Source organism: Ochotona curzoniae, unplaced genomic scaffold, assembly GCF_017591425.1.
Source record: "Ochotona curzoniae isolate NIBS_2020 unplaced genomic scaffold, NIBS_Ocur_1.0 contig_291, whole genome shotgun sequence".
Taxonomy (NCBI): Eukaryota; Metazoa; Chordata; class Mammalia; order Lagomorpha; family Ochotonidae; genus Ochotona; species Ochotona curzoniae.
The window spans coordinates 3,978,107-3,994,047 of NW_024465649.1; the positions used below are offsets into that span (position 1 = coordinate 3,978,107).

Below are 15,941 nucleotides of genomic sequence, written 5' to 3' on the forward strand. Positions count from 1 at the left end.
GACAGGACCAAAGTACCACCTATGTATATTTAACTCTGAATGTAAATTGCTTAAGCTCAATCAAAGATCAGATTAGTAGGCTGGATTAAAAAACAAAACCCATCTGTTTATTGTCTGGAGGAGACACACTCCAACAAAGATCAGTGGAAACATGGGTTTTGTTGTTTTCTGTTGGTTTCATCTCTTCAAAACACTTTCTTCTGATTAAATCATCCAATGACTTATAGATCATACAGTGGCATCATTTTCTTCAAGAAGGTTCTTGATTTTCACTTTTTCAGCTACACATTATACATTTAATAGCATGTTGTTTAACTGCTTGGTGTTGTTAATTTCTTTTTTCTCTCGGATGTTGTATTTATTTTGTGGCTCTTCATTTAAGGGAAGGTAAAGTAGTTGTGTAATGGAGGCTGTCATTTCTAGTAACATGTCATTTAACTTCATGGTATTGTAAATTTCTATTTTTCTTTCTATTGTTGATTTTGTATCATGACTTTTCATTTAAGGGAATGTACAGTAGTTATATAATGGAGACTAACAACCAGATGTGAGGATGCAGTGTGGTATGCATTTCTGTTTCCAGACAAAGATGGACTTACAGTGAAACTGTTTATATTATATTTTGACAATAGGATTCTGGACTCTCTGCCATTGTCCATGCCCACAATGATGAACATATGACTGAGTATGAAGAACTATATGTTAGTAATGATATAAAGGAACTGGGAGGGGGGAGGGAATTGGGGAGCGGATAAGGGAATATGGGACTAAATCATAAAATGATAGCAATAATAATAAAATGTGAAAAAAAATAAAAAAAAGTCAGCACTGCAAAATTTTTACCCTGTATGTTTAAAACCACGAGTTTCTAAAATAATTCATTAATAAAAAAAATTATGATGGGAAGTGTAAAGTATTTAGATTTGAATGATGAAACGTGTCAGCATTTGGAGGAATTTTTGTTTTTCACTTTTCAGTGGCAAGAGTTCAAATCCGGGACCACTATCCCCTGCCTTCCCAAGTATGTTAACAGGAGGCTGCATTTAGCACATCTGGAATTCAAACCAGCACTCCAACATGAGATTACAGTTTGGCAAACAGTGGCGCAATTTTCTGTGCCACAACACCAGCCCTCAGGGAAAAAATTTAAACCTAAGTTACTGAAGCAGTTCCTATTAGAACATGTATGCTTATAAAATATGAATATTTTAAAAGGAAGAATTATTGAAGACTAATGGACTTAGCATTCCACTAATAAAGAGTAATAAAGAACAACGGAAGGAGCCAGAAAAGTAGAGGAAATTAGCAAAAGTTTGATCACAAGTTATTAAAAAGAAAACTGAACAATAATAACAGCAATGAAATCAAAAGCTGGTTCTCTGAGGGGTGGAGAGCTGGAATTGTAGAGAGAGGGTTAAGCCTCTAGCTGCCTCGTAGCATCCCATAATGTTGGCGTCCCAGCCGCTCTGCTTTTCATGGACCTGTGCTGATGTGCCTAGGAAAGCATCGGGGATGGGTCCTGCTACCCTGTGGGAGAATGGGATGGAGCTCCAAGCTCCTGGCTTCAGCCTAGCCCAGCCCTAGACCTTGTGGCCATTTAGGGGTACCTCACCAGAATGAAGATCTTTCTCCCTGTCCCTTCATGTGCGCATTCACACACATACACACACACACACACACACACACACACACACACGGCCTTTCAAATAAATAAAATAACCTTTAAAAAAGTGAAATAAAATCAGAACAAGAGTGACTACCTAGAGTTGTGTAGATTAATTAGCCATTATATGTAATGTGGTTGAAACAGTGGTTGGCCCTAATAAATACTGTGTGTCAGCCATTATCACCATAATCATTGATTGTGCTTCTAAACCTTATGATCCGTTGAAAGCTATCTTCATTAGTTAGGAAAAGGACTCTCCGGAGCCTTATCAGAAGGTTCAACTATGACTCTGAGCATAGTCAAAATTCGGGTCCTGAGGCTTTGGGCCATCCTTCACTGTTTTCCCAGGCCACAACCAGGGAGCTAGAAGAGAAATAGAGCAGCTGGGATACAAACCAGTGCCCATGTGGGATCCCAGCAGTTGCAAAGTGAGGACTTTAGCCACTAGGCTATTGCGCCAGACCCCCCGCAATTGTTTTTTTTTAACTTCTATTTTCTTGCTTAGTTTTATGCATTTGCCCCATATAGACTTCACAGCCTGATAGTGTATGTTTTTAATAACAGAATGGAATGAGATAAAACTTATTAGTAAGCAATTGAAAAACTCTAAATGATAAATGATACTATTCAACAATCATTCGTAGTTGATCAAATTATTATTCTGAAAGATATTAAAGTCCCCATGTGTCAGTTAAAAAGTATTTAAAAACTTAAGTTCTTCCATGAGAAGATTAAGATTAATATTGGTCCATATATTTCACAGTGGAATATTTGACTAATTCATTTACAAGAATAAAAATGTATATCTAGGCATCAGACCTCTGGTGGAAATGCAAAGCATCCGTGGTTATCTCTTACCTGACTGATTGCAGGTCCTCAAATGTGACACTGAGTCACAAGTTGAAGAGCAGAGTCATTAAATTATTTAATTTTGGAGCATTACTGAATGCTGATAGTATAATAAACATTCAGGAAATTACCATTAACTTTTGGATTAAACACTTACTGAAATAAAGATTTAACTTGAGTTTTCTTTTTATTCTTCTACAGAGCAGATATATTTTCAGCATTTTGTAACTTACCGGATTGAAATAGATTTCTGAAAGTTGTTTTCCCTGCATTTCCTAAATAAACTTTTAACGTATTAATTTACTTTGTTCACAATTTAAGGATGTGGGCTAGTTAAATATCGAAGACTAAAAAGTAACTAGTGCTTTAGTAAGATTTCCAAGTCATAGCATTTTCTTTATGCAATTAAAAGAATATTTTTGAGGTAATGCTTTAGTCACAGCAAGATTTTTTTTTCTGAGAAAGGAAATAAAGATTTCCTTTATTAAGTTAACAATGAGGACATTTTAAAAATTTAAAAAATTTTTAAATAAAAAATTAAATTTTAAAAAAATTTAAAAATTAAAGTAACACTGAGGAAATCACTTTTTTTTTTTTACAGTTTACTCAAATTGTAAGCACCACAAAATAAAAGTTTTTTAAACAGATTGCTTTAGGGCCCAGTACAGTGGCCTAGCGGCTAAAGTCCTCTCCTTGAATGTCCGGGGTCCCATATGGGTACTGGTTCTTATCCCAGCAGCTCCACTTCCCATCCAGCTCACTGCTTGTGGCCTGGGAAAGCAGTCGAGGATGGCCCAAAGCCTTGGGACCCTGCACCCATGTGGGAGACCCAGAAGAAGTTCCTGGATCCTGGCTTCGGATTGGCATAGCACCGGCTGCTGTGCTCACTTGGGGAGTGAATCATTGGATGGAAGATCTTCCTCTCTGTCTCCTCCTCCTCTCTGTATATCTGACTTTCCAATAAAAATAAATAAATCTTTTTTTAAAAAAATAAAACAGATTGCTTTGAAAGTTATGAAGAGGAGGAGGTGGAGACATCTTCCATCCTCTGGTTCTCTCCCAGACACCCTTAACCCTCAGGGCTGGGCAAGGCCTGACGCTGGATCCCGGAAATCCATCAAGGTCTCCCATGTGGGTTGCAGGGACCCAAGTACATGGGCCATAGTCCCCTGCTTGCCCAGGCAAGTTGGCAGAGAGCTGGATACAAAGTGGAACAGCAAGGACTCAAACCTGTGCTCATATGGAATGCTTGTGTCAACAGCCATGCTTTAACCTGCCACACCATACCATCCCCAGAAAAATACACTTTACCTGGGCATGCAGCCTTCTCAACTATGTGAGCATCAAAAATAAGATTAAGAAAAAAAGGGGGGAAAGTGAGCCTTTCTGCAAGAAAAAGGAGCAAAAAATAGTAATGGAATAAAAACGAACCAAGACTCAAATTGGAAAGTGTATGTTAGACAATAATACATTTCTTAATATGTCAAATTACATTTAGGAAATTAAATTGCCTTGAATTACCTGTGTATTTGATTTCATCTGGAAATGATGTATCCTTCTGCATTATCTGGAACTGTGTGACTGTCCAGTACATGTGGATCCTGAGCATTTGGAGTATAACCAGCCTCAACTGCGAAATGATGTGAATATGTAGCAGATTTCAAACAAAAGCAGAAGTATGGAAATTTATATTGATTACATGTTAAAATTACATGTTTTAGGTATATTGGGTTAAATAAAATATGAAATTTAACTCCCTTTTCTTGAGAAACAAGTAACGTTTTTAACGTATAAAAATTTCTTTCAAACTAGTAAGGAAAAGTTTAAGAAGTCTAAGAAAGTAAAAATCCATGATACAAACACATTCATTTCATTAATATCAAAGAATTTCACGCTAAAACAGTGGTATCACTTTTCACATATTAAAATGGACACTATATTCATAAGCTGCTTGAGAGAAGGAACAAATTGGCAATACTGAACAAATACTGAACAATGGTCTCTGAAAGTTATATCCTCCAATCCATTCATTCCATTGGCACATGTCAGTCTCTTTAAGAAATAACCAGTCATGCAAAGATTGCAAAGAGTCTTCATCAAAAGTGACAAGGAGATAGTAAAGATAAATTCTGGTTCATCTTTATAATATAGTGTTATGACTAGCCTCAATATATTTAAGGCTAGTTAATGACCTGGGATTATAGCATAGTGATTTTTTTTTTTTTTGCTTAAGTTTGTTTTTCCTTTTTAGAATTTCTCTAATAGAAGATTAAAAATTAAATAAGTTTCTCATGTTATGCTGCTGAAAAGAATGCAAGCTAGGCTTTTTTGTGACACATTATATCAAGCAACTTTTAGTTAAATAATAAAAGCAATGAAAAGGGTCCAGCACAGTGGCTCCATTGGCTAATCCTCCTCCTGCAAGCACTGGCATCCCATGTGGGCTCCATTTCATGTCTCTGCTGTTCCCACTTCCCATGCAGTGGCCTGGAAAAGCAATGGAGGATGGCCTACGAGCCTTAGGATCCTGCACCCACATGAGAGACCTGGAAGAAGCTCCTGGCTCCTAGCTTATGGGTCAGCTCCAACTGTTGTGGCCACTTGGGAAGTAAACCAGAGAATGGAAGATTTTTCTATCTCTTCTCTCTGCAAATCTACCTTTTTGATAAAAATAAATAAATCTTTAAAAGCAGTGACTAATAATACTCCTAGTGACAGAGGTTAAACACATGGGACTATGTAAAAATATAGTATGAAAATATCACTTAAACTTTTTAAAAGTAGTTCCTATTAATGGTACATATCACAGAACGTTATTTAGCCCTGAGAATGAGGGGACTCCTGCCATTTGTGACAACACGATGAACATGAAAGATGCTAGTAAAGTTAACCAGGAAGAGGAAAACAAATGCTGATGATCTCACATACATGTAGAATCCAAGGAGTCAAACTCACAGAGTAGAAAGTACCCTGATGGTTACCAGAGACTGGCTGTGAGGAGGGGACCAGGAAGATGTGGTCACAGGGGGAAAATTGCTAGAGTAATAACTTCGGAAAATCTGTGTAATAGAGTGACTGTAATTAATAACAATATGTCATATACTTGAAAATTTCAAAGAAATAGATTTTAAATATTTTTACCACAAAATAATAAGTATTTGAAAATCAAAGTTACAGAGAGAAGGAGAAACATGGAGAGATCTTCCACCTTCTAAGTCTCTCCCCGGATAGCTGCAAATGGCCAGTGCTGGGCAAGCCAAAGCCAGGAGCCACGCGCATCATCCAAGTCTACACATGGAAGGCAGGAACCCAAGCACTTGGAGCATCTTCCATTGCTCTTCTAAAGCCATTGGCAAGGAGCTGGATCCAAAGTAGAGAACAGAGACGCAAACCAGTGCCAGAATAGGAATCCAACAGTGCAGGCTGTGGCTTTACCTGCTGTACCAAAATCCTGGATTGGGAAAAGTTTAGCTTCTTCTAGACATTCTGTAATTTATGCATAAATCAGTAAATCATGATGCACACTCTAAGTATATGAGAATTTTATTTTTTAAAATATCTCATTAATTTTGAAAATTAATTTTAAAAATAGACCAAATTGGTCTTAAAAAAAAGATATTTATTTTTATTGGGAAGGCAGATGTATAGAGAGGAGAGACAGAAAAATCTTCCATCCACTGGTTCATTCCCCAGGTGACTGCAATGGGTGGAGCTGAGCTGATCTGAAGTCAGGAGCCAGGAGCTTCTGGGTCTCCTACGTGGTTGCAGGGTCCCAAGGCTTTGGGCCGTCCCCCACTGTTTTCCCAGGCCACAAGCAGGGAGCTGGATGGGAAATGGAGTAGCCAAGACACAAACTAGCATCTATATGGGATCCCAGTGCTTCCAAGGCAAGAATTTTAGCCACAGAACCATTGCAGCAAGCCCCCAAATTGGTCTTAATTATGTCACAAGAGTTTTTTGCTAACTTTGGGGGTGAAGTTAAATAATACAAACTGGAGTACAATATAGTCCTATTATAAATATTAGAAAATATAAATGTTTGACTAAAGCATGCGTTATTTAGTAAAGTTTGCTAATATATTTGAACCTAATTATATTCAGATTATATTCCTCTCATTTTCTCTTTGATATACCAAGGCTCATGAAAATTTTGTTCAAAAGGTTTTCTATGTAATATCATTATGAATGAAAAATTAGAACAGGAAATGATAAAATGGCACACATTTTCCTTTTCCTGGCTTATATTTGTTTACCTTTTTATTTTCTATTTGAAAATTCCTGGTCTAAATTGCATTTAAAAATTGACATTTTCTCTTTTGGTTTTGTGTTCCTTATACACATTTAGGAAAGAGAAGAAGGTTCAGTCACCTCAATTTGATGGAAAGAAAGGAATCTACACCACAAGATAATGATGAGTAAGTTGGTTTTTGAAATAATTTACATGTATTTTGCAGGATAAGGGATATATTGGTTAAAGTAATAATTTAAGAATAGCCATTTATTTGTAAAAGTTAATAAGCACAGTGGTATAGCTTGCTAATTTGCTACCTGCCAACACCAGCATCCCATATGGTCACTCGTTCGTGTCCCAGCTGCTCCACTTCTGATCCAGCTCTCTGCTTATGGCCTGGGAAAGCAGTAGAGGATGGGCCAAGTCCTTGGGGTCCTGCACTCACAGGTGAGACCTGGAAGAAGCTCTTGATTTAAGTCTGGCCTACCTGCAGTCATATTGGCCCTTTGGGGAGTGAACCAGTGGATAGAAGCTCTCTCTTTGTGTCTCTACTTCTCTCTCTGTAAAATATGCCTTTCAAATAAAAATAAATCTTTGAAAAGAAAACTAATAGTTTAAATTACAATAAAATATTCTTTCTTAAAAATCAAAATGCCTTAGCTATCAAGTGTTTTGCTGTTAAACGTGGTGGCTTGATTTCAATATGCATTAAACCCAGTTTGCCCACCCTCTACATGAAAGACCAGTGTAGGGGGAAATTGGGGAAAATTTCAAATTATGGTAGTGGAGAAGCGATACTTTGGGAACGTAATGCTTAACCAGTACCTGACTGGATTAGAGGTAAGAACACAGTGAAGTTGACAGAATGAGGGATCTTAAAAAATCGTGGAAGGCTTACATGCAAGCAACCATTTTTTAAAGAACTGATTTATTTAAGAAAGAGATGTGTTCTGTCCAGTGAATCACTCCCTAAATGACTACAATCACCAAAGCTGAGTCAGACTGAAGCTAGGAGCCAGGATCCTCTTTTGGGTCTTCCATTGCATGCAGGGGCCCAAGTACTTAGGCCATCCCCTGCTGCTTTCTCCTTTCAATATGAGGGAAGTGGAGATTGGGGTAGATCATTATTTTGCATAATAATTTGTGGAAGACAGAATGTTCACTAAACTGTCATGTAAGAAGAGCTGAATAGCACTGGGCCTCGGCAGAAAAATGGACAGAACTTCTAAATATTGACTGTTGATACTGATGCACATTGTCCCCCCCTCCCCCAACGCCTATGGCCTACACCAAGGCGGATAAAAACAAATGGGAAATTAAGGGTACGCATTAGAAGGATACATATGTGGCAGAAGATGAGGGGACTGAGTTAATTAACTTTCCAAGAATAATGAATTATGGAGTCTCTGCTGAGAAGAAGACAGATAAATCTGAAAGATGGGCTTATTTCACTTGGAACTAGGAATGTATACTCTTTGAATTAGGTCTTTTTTATTCTATTCCTTGAGAGTCAATTATTTATAGACTGCTTACCATACTAGATGCTGTGGGGCAGTAAATAGACAAAGTCCTTGCCTCACAGCCTGGAAAGGAAGACATTTGTCCATGGTTGAAAATTCCAAAAAGGAGGGAAGTCAGGATCTTAGAGCCCACTGATCAGAGCTGTTACAGTTTTTGTTTCTTCCACTCCAGCTGCTGCTGCAGCAGCCATGCTTGCATGCCAGGGAATCTAAGAAACCTCTGGGCTTCTTTCATCCACTTTCCTCATCCAACTCCCCTTCTTCCACATCTCCATGGCATAGCAACATGTGAAACAATACTTGCAAACCACCTGCATCAATAAATATTAATGAGATGCACTGGTTTGATCACTGGTTCTCTTTGCTCCTTTTAGTTCTCTCTTGAGAATACATCTGCAGAACTTAGTACATAAGAAAGTGAAAATGATGAAACTGTCTTGGAAAGTAAAAACAGAAAATAATTGAAAATGGTCAAAATGAGAAAAGCCTAAACTGTTGCAGAATTATTGCATAAAAGTAGTTCTAAAAGTCAATTTTGCCAGAAACTCAAGAAATTAACATAGGAGGAACTAAAAATGTAATTCAAGAATACATCCAGTGCTTCCCATGGAATTTTGTTTAAAGAGTCTAATTTTAGTTGTTCTACGGAAAAATAATTACTGATTTTTACAATGAGCCCCTTTCTAAACAAATTAGATAAATGCATTGAACATTCCGAGTTTTCTGACTTGATTTTCTCAAGAGAAAAGGAGATCTTCATGGTTAGCATATCTTAAAAAAATGCTGACATTTTTGTCAGTGAGCTAAGGCTGACAAAAAAATGTCAGATCTTGGCCACTTTCTAATGGGCCAGACCAACTGCATCACAGTTTCTCTTTAGAAGTATCTTAGCAGAGCTGGCCTTATGGTGCCTTGCAATGTTGTGGCAGTAAGTTGCCCCTTGAAATGCTGACATCCCAAAACAGTGCTGATGCTATTCATGTCCAGCTGTTCCATTTCTAATCCAGCTTCCTGCTAATATGCCTGGGAGGCCAGAGCTGATGGCCCAAGTATTTGGACCTCTGTCACTCATGTGGGAAACCCAGATGAAATTTATATCTTCTGAATTTGGCCTAGTCCTGCCCTGGCTGTTGGAGGCATTCAAACCAACATATGAAACATAATCTCATTCTTGCTCTATCAGTCACTTTATCATTCAAATAAATGAGAACACACATTCTTAAAAAGGATACCTAATTTAAAAATAAAACTGTACTTAGAGGATCAATCCAGATGCTTTAAAATTACTAGTTGCTAAAAAAAAATGCTGAATATTTACTGTACTAATGAATGAAAAAGAAAGTTAATTCAAGGAGGATCAATATTTCAGTTTGCTAAAGTTGAACTGTGATAGTTGTTGGCTATAATACAGAATTTTATCAAATAAGAATGCATGAACCTGACTGGAGTCACTGGGTTTCTGATACAGTTCCTCTATCTATATCTAAGTGGTTTGAAGATTCATTATAATGGAATAAAGGATTTGATTCAATTTGGTCTAGCCAAGGGTAAATCTCTTTAATAAAGCAATAGTGTTTTGTAAGAAATGAGTGGCAACCACAGATGATATTTTACTCACCAACTTGAAAGGAAGAACATCAATAATTTTGAAATTTTATGCCATAATCTTGGGAAATAATTTTTGCAAACAGCTTAAAACAAATTAGAGATTGTTGGTTTTCATAAATAAATTAGTGAAAGGATACCAAGATGATATTAAGGACTAGGGAGACAAACAAGCAGTAATAATATCCTAGGGAAGCAAAGTAGAATTTGAACATGCATGGAAGATTCAGGAAAAAAAAATTATCAGTAGCAGTGAAAATCTAGTTTGCAGCTTAAGAGGGATTCAGTATGCTTTTGAGAATTGCCCTTTTGCTTAGAATGAAGAAAGTAGCAGCCCGTCCAAAATCTGTCCAGTAAGCAATTACTTCCAGGAAGATACAAAAAAGGAGAATACAGCTTATGACTTGTTTGAATTTAACAGTTGAATTACAGTTATAAAACTATTCCATGGCATGGTTACCATCAAGATGGAAGATGGAGTTGTTTTCCTGTAGGACGAAGAAGAGAGGAAAGGAAATTAACATGGACTGTTTGGAATCTACAGAATTGTACCATAAAATTCAAAATGTAAATGAAAATTAAAATAAAAAATAAATGAAGTAAAATGAACTGTTTCGCCTGGCAGTTCAGATGCCTTCGTTACATATTGGATTATTTAAATTTGAATTCCAGCTCAACTCCTGATTCTAGTTTCTTGGCTAATACAAATCATGGGAAGCAACTACTAGTACTCCCAATGGGGAAGCTTGTTTCTCTCTCTCTCTCTCTGCTAATGAATAAATTACAGCTTTAAAAACCAGAATAGGTCCAGGCCTTGGGGTTGGGAGTGGCTTGCTGCTCCCTGCAGTGTGGCGGCTGTGAGGGATACCCCTGCCAGGCTGGATCCAAGGCTGGGGACTCAGGCCAAAGCCACTGCCGAAAGGCAGTGACTGATAACTTGGCTTTGGGCTGCCAGTGCACCAAATAGCGCCAGGTTCTGCCTGTTGGCCGCCCGGCAGCAAGCTCTGGGGTTTTTAGGATATGAAATTGCTGCTTAGGGGCACCCATGAATAAGGCCAACTTTAGTGTAGGTGAGAGATGAATTCTGGGTGATTCCCAGTAGCAGGGTCATGAAACTTTCGGGCAAGCGTGGGGACTGAGACCTGATGGCTTGGAGGGGAATGTCCATAAGATCTGTTTGGGCCAGACTAATTCATCAGCCGAATTAGGAATCCTGAGATGGGCTGTTAGCATAGAGCATCACTGACTGCCACATACCAGTCCACACCAAAGCTATGGCTGAGGGCCTGTCTGGCAAGGCTAGGTGCCATTACTTGACTGTGTGATGGAATAGTGGACTGGTCACATTTGGCAGGGTCAAGAAACTAACCAACACGCGAGAGAACTTGGTCCGGGGGTAAACTCTGTGGGGGAAGTGTGGGCCCAACCCTGAGGAAATACAAATCCCGCAGGTTAGCTCACGAGCTGGGGTAGCGAAGGGCTAAGCTAGGAGTGACCATAGCACTTGTCATCACTTACGGGTAAAGAAACCGATTGCAGTCTGGGCAGGTGAAGGCAGCACCACCCGAAGGTGCATCCTAAAATAGGAAGTGGGGTGGGCCAAGCTGCAACTGGAAGAGGGCAGACCAGGCAAGGCCAAGTGAACTTCAACTCACAAAAAAAGGAAAGAAATCAGGATGGAGCACGTGACATTCCGACCTTGGTTCTAACACCAACTGGTCTGCATGAGGCAGGGATACTATGGCAGAGTATCAAAGGCAAAGGCTGAGACAGGTGGGGGGCTAAGCCAGCTGGGTCAGAGTACCCACTGGCATGTGTGCAATCTAGGGTTGGGAATAGACTCAGTTGGGGAGCTGTGTAGAAACCAGCCCTTCCTGTACCTTCTCTGAGAATTCACAGGAAATATCAGCTGTTTCAGGTATGGTAACATAATGTAGAAAGGCCCTGTCATTTGAGTCCTTTCAGGAAAAGGTTGCAAGATTTGAAGAGCCTTTAGGAATCCCAAAAACGTTGCTTACTTGCCTCTTGTTTGCACCCTCTGGGTAGTCAGGCTTAGGCATCTTGTCAGAGAAATTCAATGTTCCCAATCTGGGTGGGAGTCACCCACATCTTGCTCTTTCAGACTTTTGGAAGGGGAAGGAACTCCTTCTGCAGCATCTCTCAAGTCTGGCTTCTGTTATTAAGCAGCTGGGGCTTCCTCATACAGATGACTTGCAATCAAAGATACACAATACAAGGAACTTTGAAAGTCAAATATCCTCCATAATTTCACTGTTTTCTCATGATTTTGGTTTTGTAGAATACCGTTAACTCTGTCCCTTTTGTACATACTCAGTTTTTCTTTTTAGTTTGTTTGAATGGCAGAGTGAAGAGAGATCTTTAGCCACTGGTTCTCCCCCCACTGGTTCTCAAACATCTGGGGCTTAACCAGGCTGAAGCCTGGAGCCAAGAATTCCATGTTGGTCTCACAGGTGGATAGCAGAAATCCAAGTACTTGAGTCATGTTCTTTTACCTCCCAGGCACACCAAAAGGAAGTTGAATATTGCAACGCTGGTATTCTAAACAACAGCTTAACCTGCTAAAACGCAATCCCCACCTCTCAGATAAAAGATTTTACTAATAGGAAACACTATATTTACCTGATATATGAAAATTCCAACATTTACCTTATTTTTAATAGCAAAAAACGTGATCGGTAACACTGATGTGGCTCTTGAAAAGCATTTAAACAGAATTTTTAGTTCTGTTCAGAAAATTTTTTTAAATTTTTTTTATTGTTATTAACATTGTATTATGTGATACAGTTTTATAGGCACTGGAATTCCCCCCACCCCTCCCACAACCCTTCCCCCACGGTGTATTCCTCCCCATTGCTGCATAACCACAGTTCAAGTTCAGTTAAGATTGCTTCATTGCAAGCATATACCTAGCATAGAGTCCAGCATCTTATTGTCCAGATAAGTTCAGTGGCTTCTTGGGGCGACCTTCTCTGGTCTGAGGGTAGAGCTAACAGAAAATTGTTGAGAATTTTGCTATCTGAAACAACAGTTATTAACCATACATGAATCTTGAAAATATATAAAACATGTATTGAAGGAGCAGGCCTTTAGCCTCGCAGTTAAGGTGCCGCCATCCAACAGCCAAGTACCTGAGCCCAGCTCGTGCCTCTGAGCCTCACTTGTTTCCTTCTGTGTGCACTCAGGGGAGTGATGGCACAAGTGATGAAGCTCCTGCCACCCACGTGGGAGACCTAGATTGACTGCCCATCTCTGGCCTGGGCCAGTGCTGCTGTTATCACGCATGGGAGTTTCCCTAATTAAACAAGCAAATACGTAACTATCGGGACTCGTGCTATGGCCCAGAGGGAGAAGCCATCGTCTTTGACACCAGCATCCCATATGGATACCGATTCACATCCCAGTTGCTTCACTTGTAATCCAACTCCCTACTTAATGGGGTGGGAAAGGCTGCAGAAAACGGCCCAAGTTGTTGGGCCTCTGTCAGCCTCGTGGGAGACTTGGTTGAAGCTTTTGGCCTCTGCCTTGCTTGGCCTTAACCATTGACGTGTGGGCCAGAAATGGAAGACCTCTCTTTTTGTCTCTTCCCCCTCTCTACAAATTGGTTTCAAATAAATTAATTAAACATGCAAAAATAAGCAAAACTTTAAATACAACTGGATTTGAAAAGGTGTAAAATACCTAAATTTTTATGTTGTTAACATGTGGGAATAGAATTTAAGATTTATTGAGTTGTCCGGTGTGGTAGCCTAGTGGCTAACGACCTTGCCTTGCATACCTGGAATCCCATATGGACACTGGTTCTAATCCCAGTGGCCCCACTTCCCATCCATATCCCTGTTTGTGGCCTGGAAAAGCAGGCCACAACAGTTTGTGATGACCCAAAAAGCCTGGAAAAGTTTGTGATGACCCAAAGCCTTGGGACCCTGCACCCATGTGGGAGAACCGGAAGAGGCTCTAGGCTCCTGGTTTCAGATAGGCGCAGCTCTGGTCTTTGTGACCGCTTGGAGGATGAACCAGCAGGTGGAAGATCTTCCTCTCTGTATATCTGACTTTCTGATGAAAATAAAATAAATCTTTTTAAAAAAAAAGTTAGTAAAAGAGGGCCCAGCTCAATAGTCTAGTGCTAAATCTTTGCCATACATGCCCCAGGTCCCATGTGGGTGCTAGTTGAAGCCCTGGCTGCTCCACTTCCCGTCCAGCTCCAAGCTTCTGTCTCCTTTTCTCTATAATTCATACTTTCCAATAAAAAATAAATAATTTTTTTTTAAAAAATAGTGAACCTCTGGGGGGATAGCTGGTTAAGAGTGTATATTACACTTACACATCAATGAGAGAATGAATGAAGAGCGTTTACATCTCATACTACTGTGAGAAGTGTAAAAGAAGGATGAGAAAATGGAAACAGGTGTCCTGGGAGAACAGTGAAAGCTCTGAAAATGACTTGCTGGGTTGAAATGCTTATACCTGCTAAGTGGTTTTTGTTGTTGTTGTTGTTGTTGTTTGTTTGTTTTCCTTATCCCTAGATTCATGACGATACTATCTAAAGTTGAGAAGTCATCAGACAGAGTCATGGAGATAATGCAGAATTTAAACAGTATACAGGTTTGCTCTTTCTGCAGATACCATTTGTCCGACTTTTACTGCCCCACTGAAAAAAGCATAATAAGGAAAGGTATCAGAGAATACAGAACAGCAAATAACTCGTAGAGGATGTTTCATTTTCTTTTCCTGGGAACTTCTTTTATTTATGAACATTATATAAGCATTGCAGTTTATTAATAGCTGGCTTTTTTACATATAAAAGTAAATATGTAATCTTTCTTGGAGTTTTCACTTAGTAACGAACAACTTTTAATCCAGGCAGCTGAGAGCTTGCAATAGTTGACCTACCACAAAAAGTTAAATCTGCTAACATAGAGTTTAAGTTTTTCAAATGAAGGGACCAATATACTGTATTTTCCTGAATATCTTAAAAATCTTTAATTTGTAGAGAATGTACTTTACTCATTTACATTTGTTTTCTTTTAGGCTTTAAAAGGCAACAGAGAGCTCGAAAATCTCATTGGTATCTCCTTTACATGCTGTTCTTTAAAAAAAGAAATGGAAAAAACCAAAGAACTAAGTAAGAAAAATTTTAGTTTTCAATGATATCAAGCTTAGACATAAACCTATAAATTTTTCTCAAATTTAAATCTGATAGAGTTTTTTTTTTTCTATATAAAGTGTGACTGGGCAGATAGAAATACTGTTGTGTTTTTATAACTTTTACCAGGATATATCATTTGGGGAGTTTCTTTTTAGTGTTTTTAAAAAGAATATACATTAGAAAGTGTTATTTAGGCCTGGCAGGATAGCCTAGTAGATAAGTCCTCGCCTTGCACACCCGGGATCCCATAGGGGTGCTGGTTCATGTCCTGGCAGCTCCATTTTCCATCCTGCTCCCTTCTTGTGACTTAGGAAAGAGGTAGAGAATGGCCCAAAGCCTTGGGCCCTGCACTCGTGTGGCCACTTGGGGAATGAACCAGCAGATGGAAGATCTCTCTGTCTCTTCTCTCTGTACATCTGCTTTTCCAATTAAAAAAAAAAAACATGAATCTTTAAAAAAAGAAAGAAAAAGAAAAGAAACTGCTAGTTGGCTTTTTAAAGTAGTGCTTAGTTTTAAAGTAAGGTACATTATTGCATTTTATACTTGATGCCTACAAATATGTATTGCTTTGAGTTATTTTTTCTTAGAAAGTTTTTTCTTCCAAGTAATGAGAGATTTTTTTATATTCCATGTTAATTCTTAACCTGGAAAAAATTTTTTTCCTTTTAGTGACAAAAGTAATGAAACAAAAACTCTTTGAAAAGAAGAACACAGGACTTCCTCACAAAGGTAAGGAGGTAGATTGTAGTTTATTTCATAATTTCATTTCACCAGTTAAGTTAAAATCAGCCATCATTGTTGCTTTTTCCAGTGTGTTCTTTTGAAGAGATGTGAATCTCATTTGAAAGATCTTATATTTAGTTCATCATGTCTGATGAAATCAGCTTTTCTGGTGATTGAACT

General features: G+C 38.7%; 1 protein-coding gene across 3 annotated transcripts in view; it reads left to right on the forward strand.

The window, feature by feature from the left end:
- LOC121155229 (integrin subunit beta 3 binding protein) overlaps positions 1-15,941 on the forward strand; it is a 52,290-nt gene that overhangs the window by 24,237 nt on the left and 12,112 nt on the right. For all 3 annotated transcript variants that reach the window (XM_040978425.1, XM_040978427.1, XM_040978428.1), the window contains exons 4-7: positions 6,861-6,930; positions 14,416-14,494; positions 14,921-15,014; positions 15,708-15,767. In XM_040978425.1, the coding sequence (XP_040834359.1) occupies positions 6,861-6,930; positions 14,416-14,494; positions 14,921-15,014; positions 15,708-15,767 (303 nt within the window). The remainder of the gene's footprint in view (positions 1-6,860; positions 6,931-14,415; positions 14,495-14,920; positions 15,015-15,707; positions 15,768-15,941) is intronic.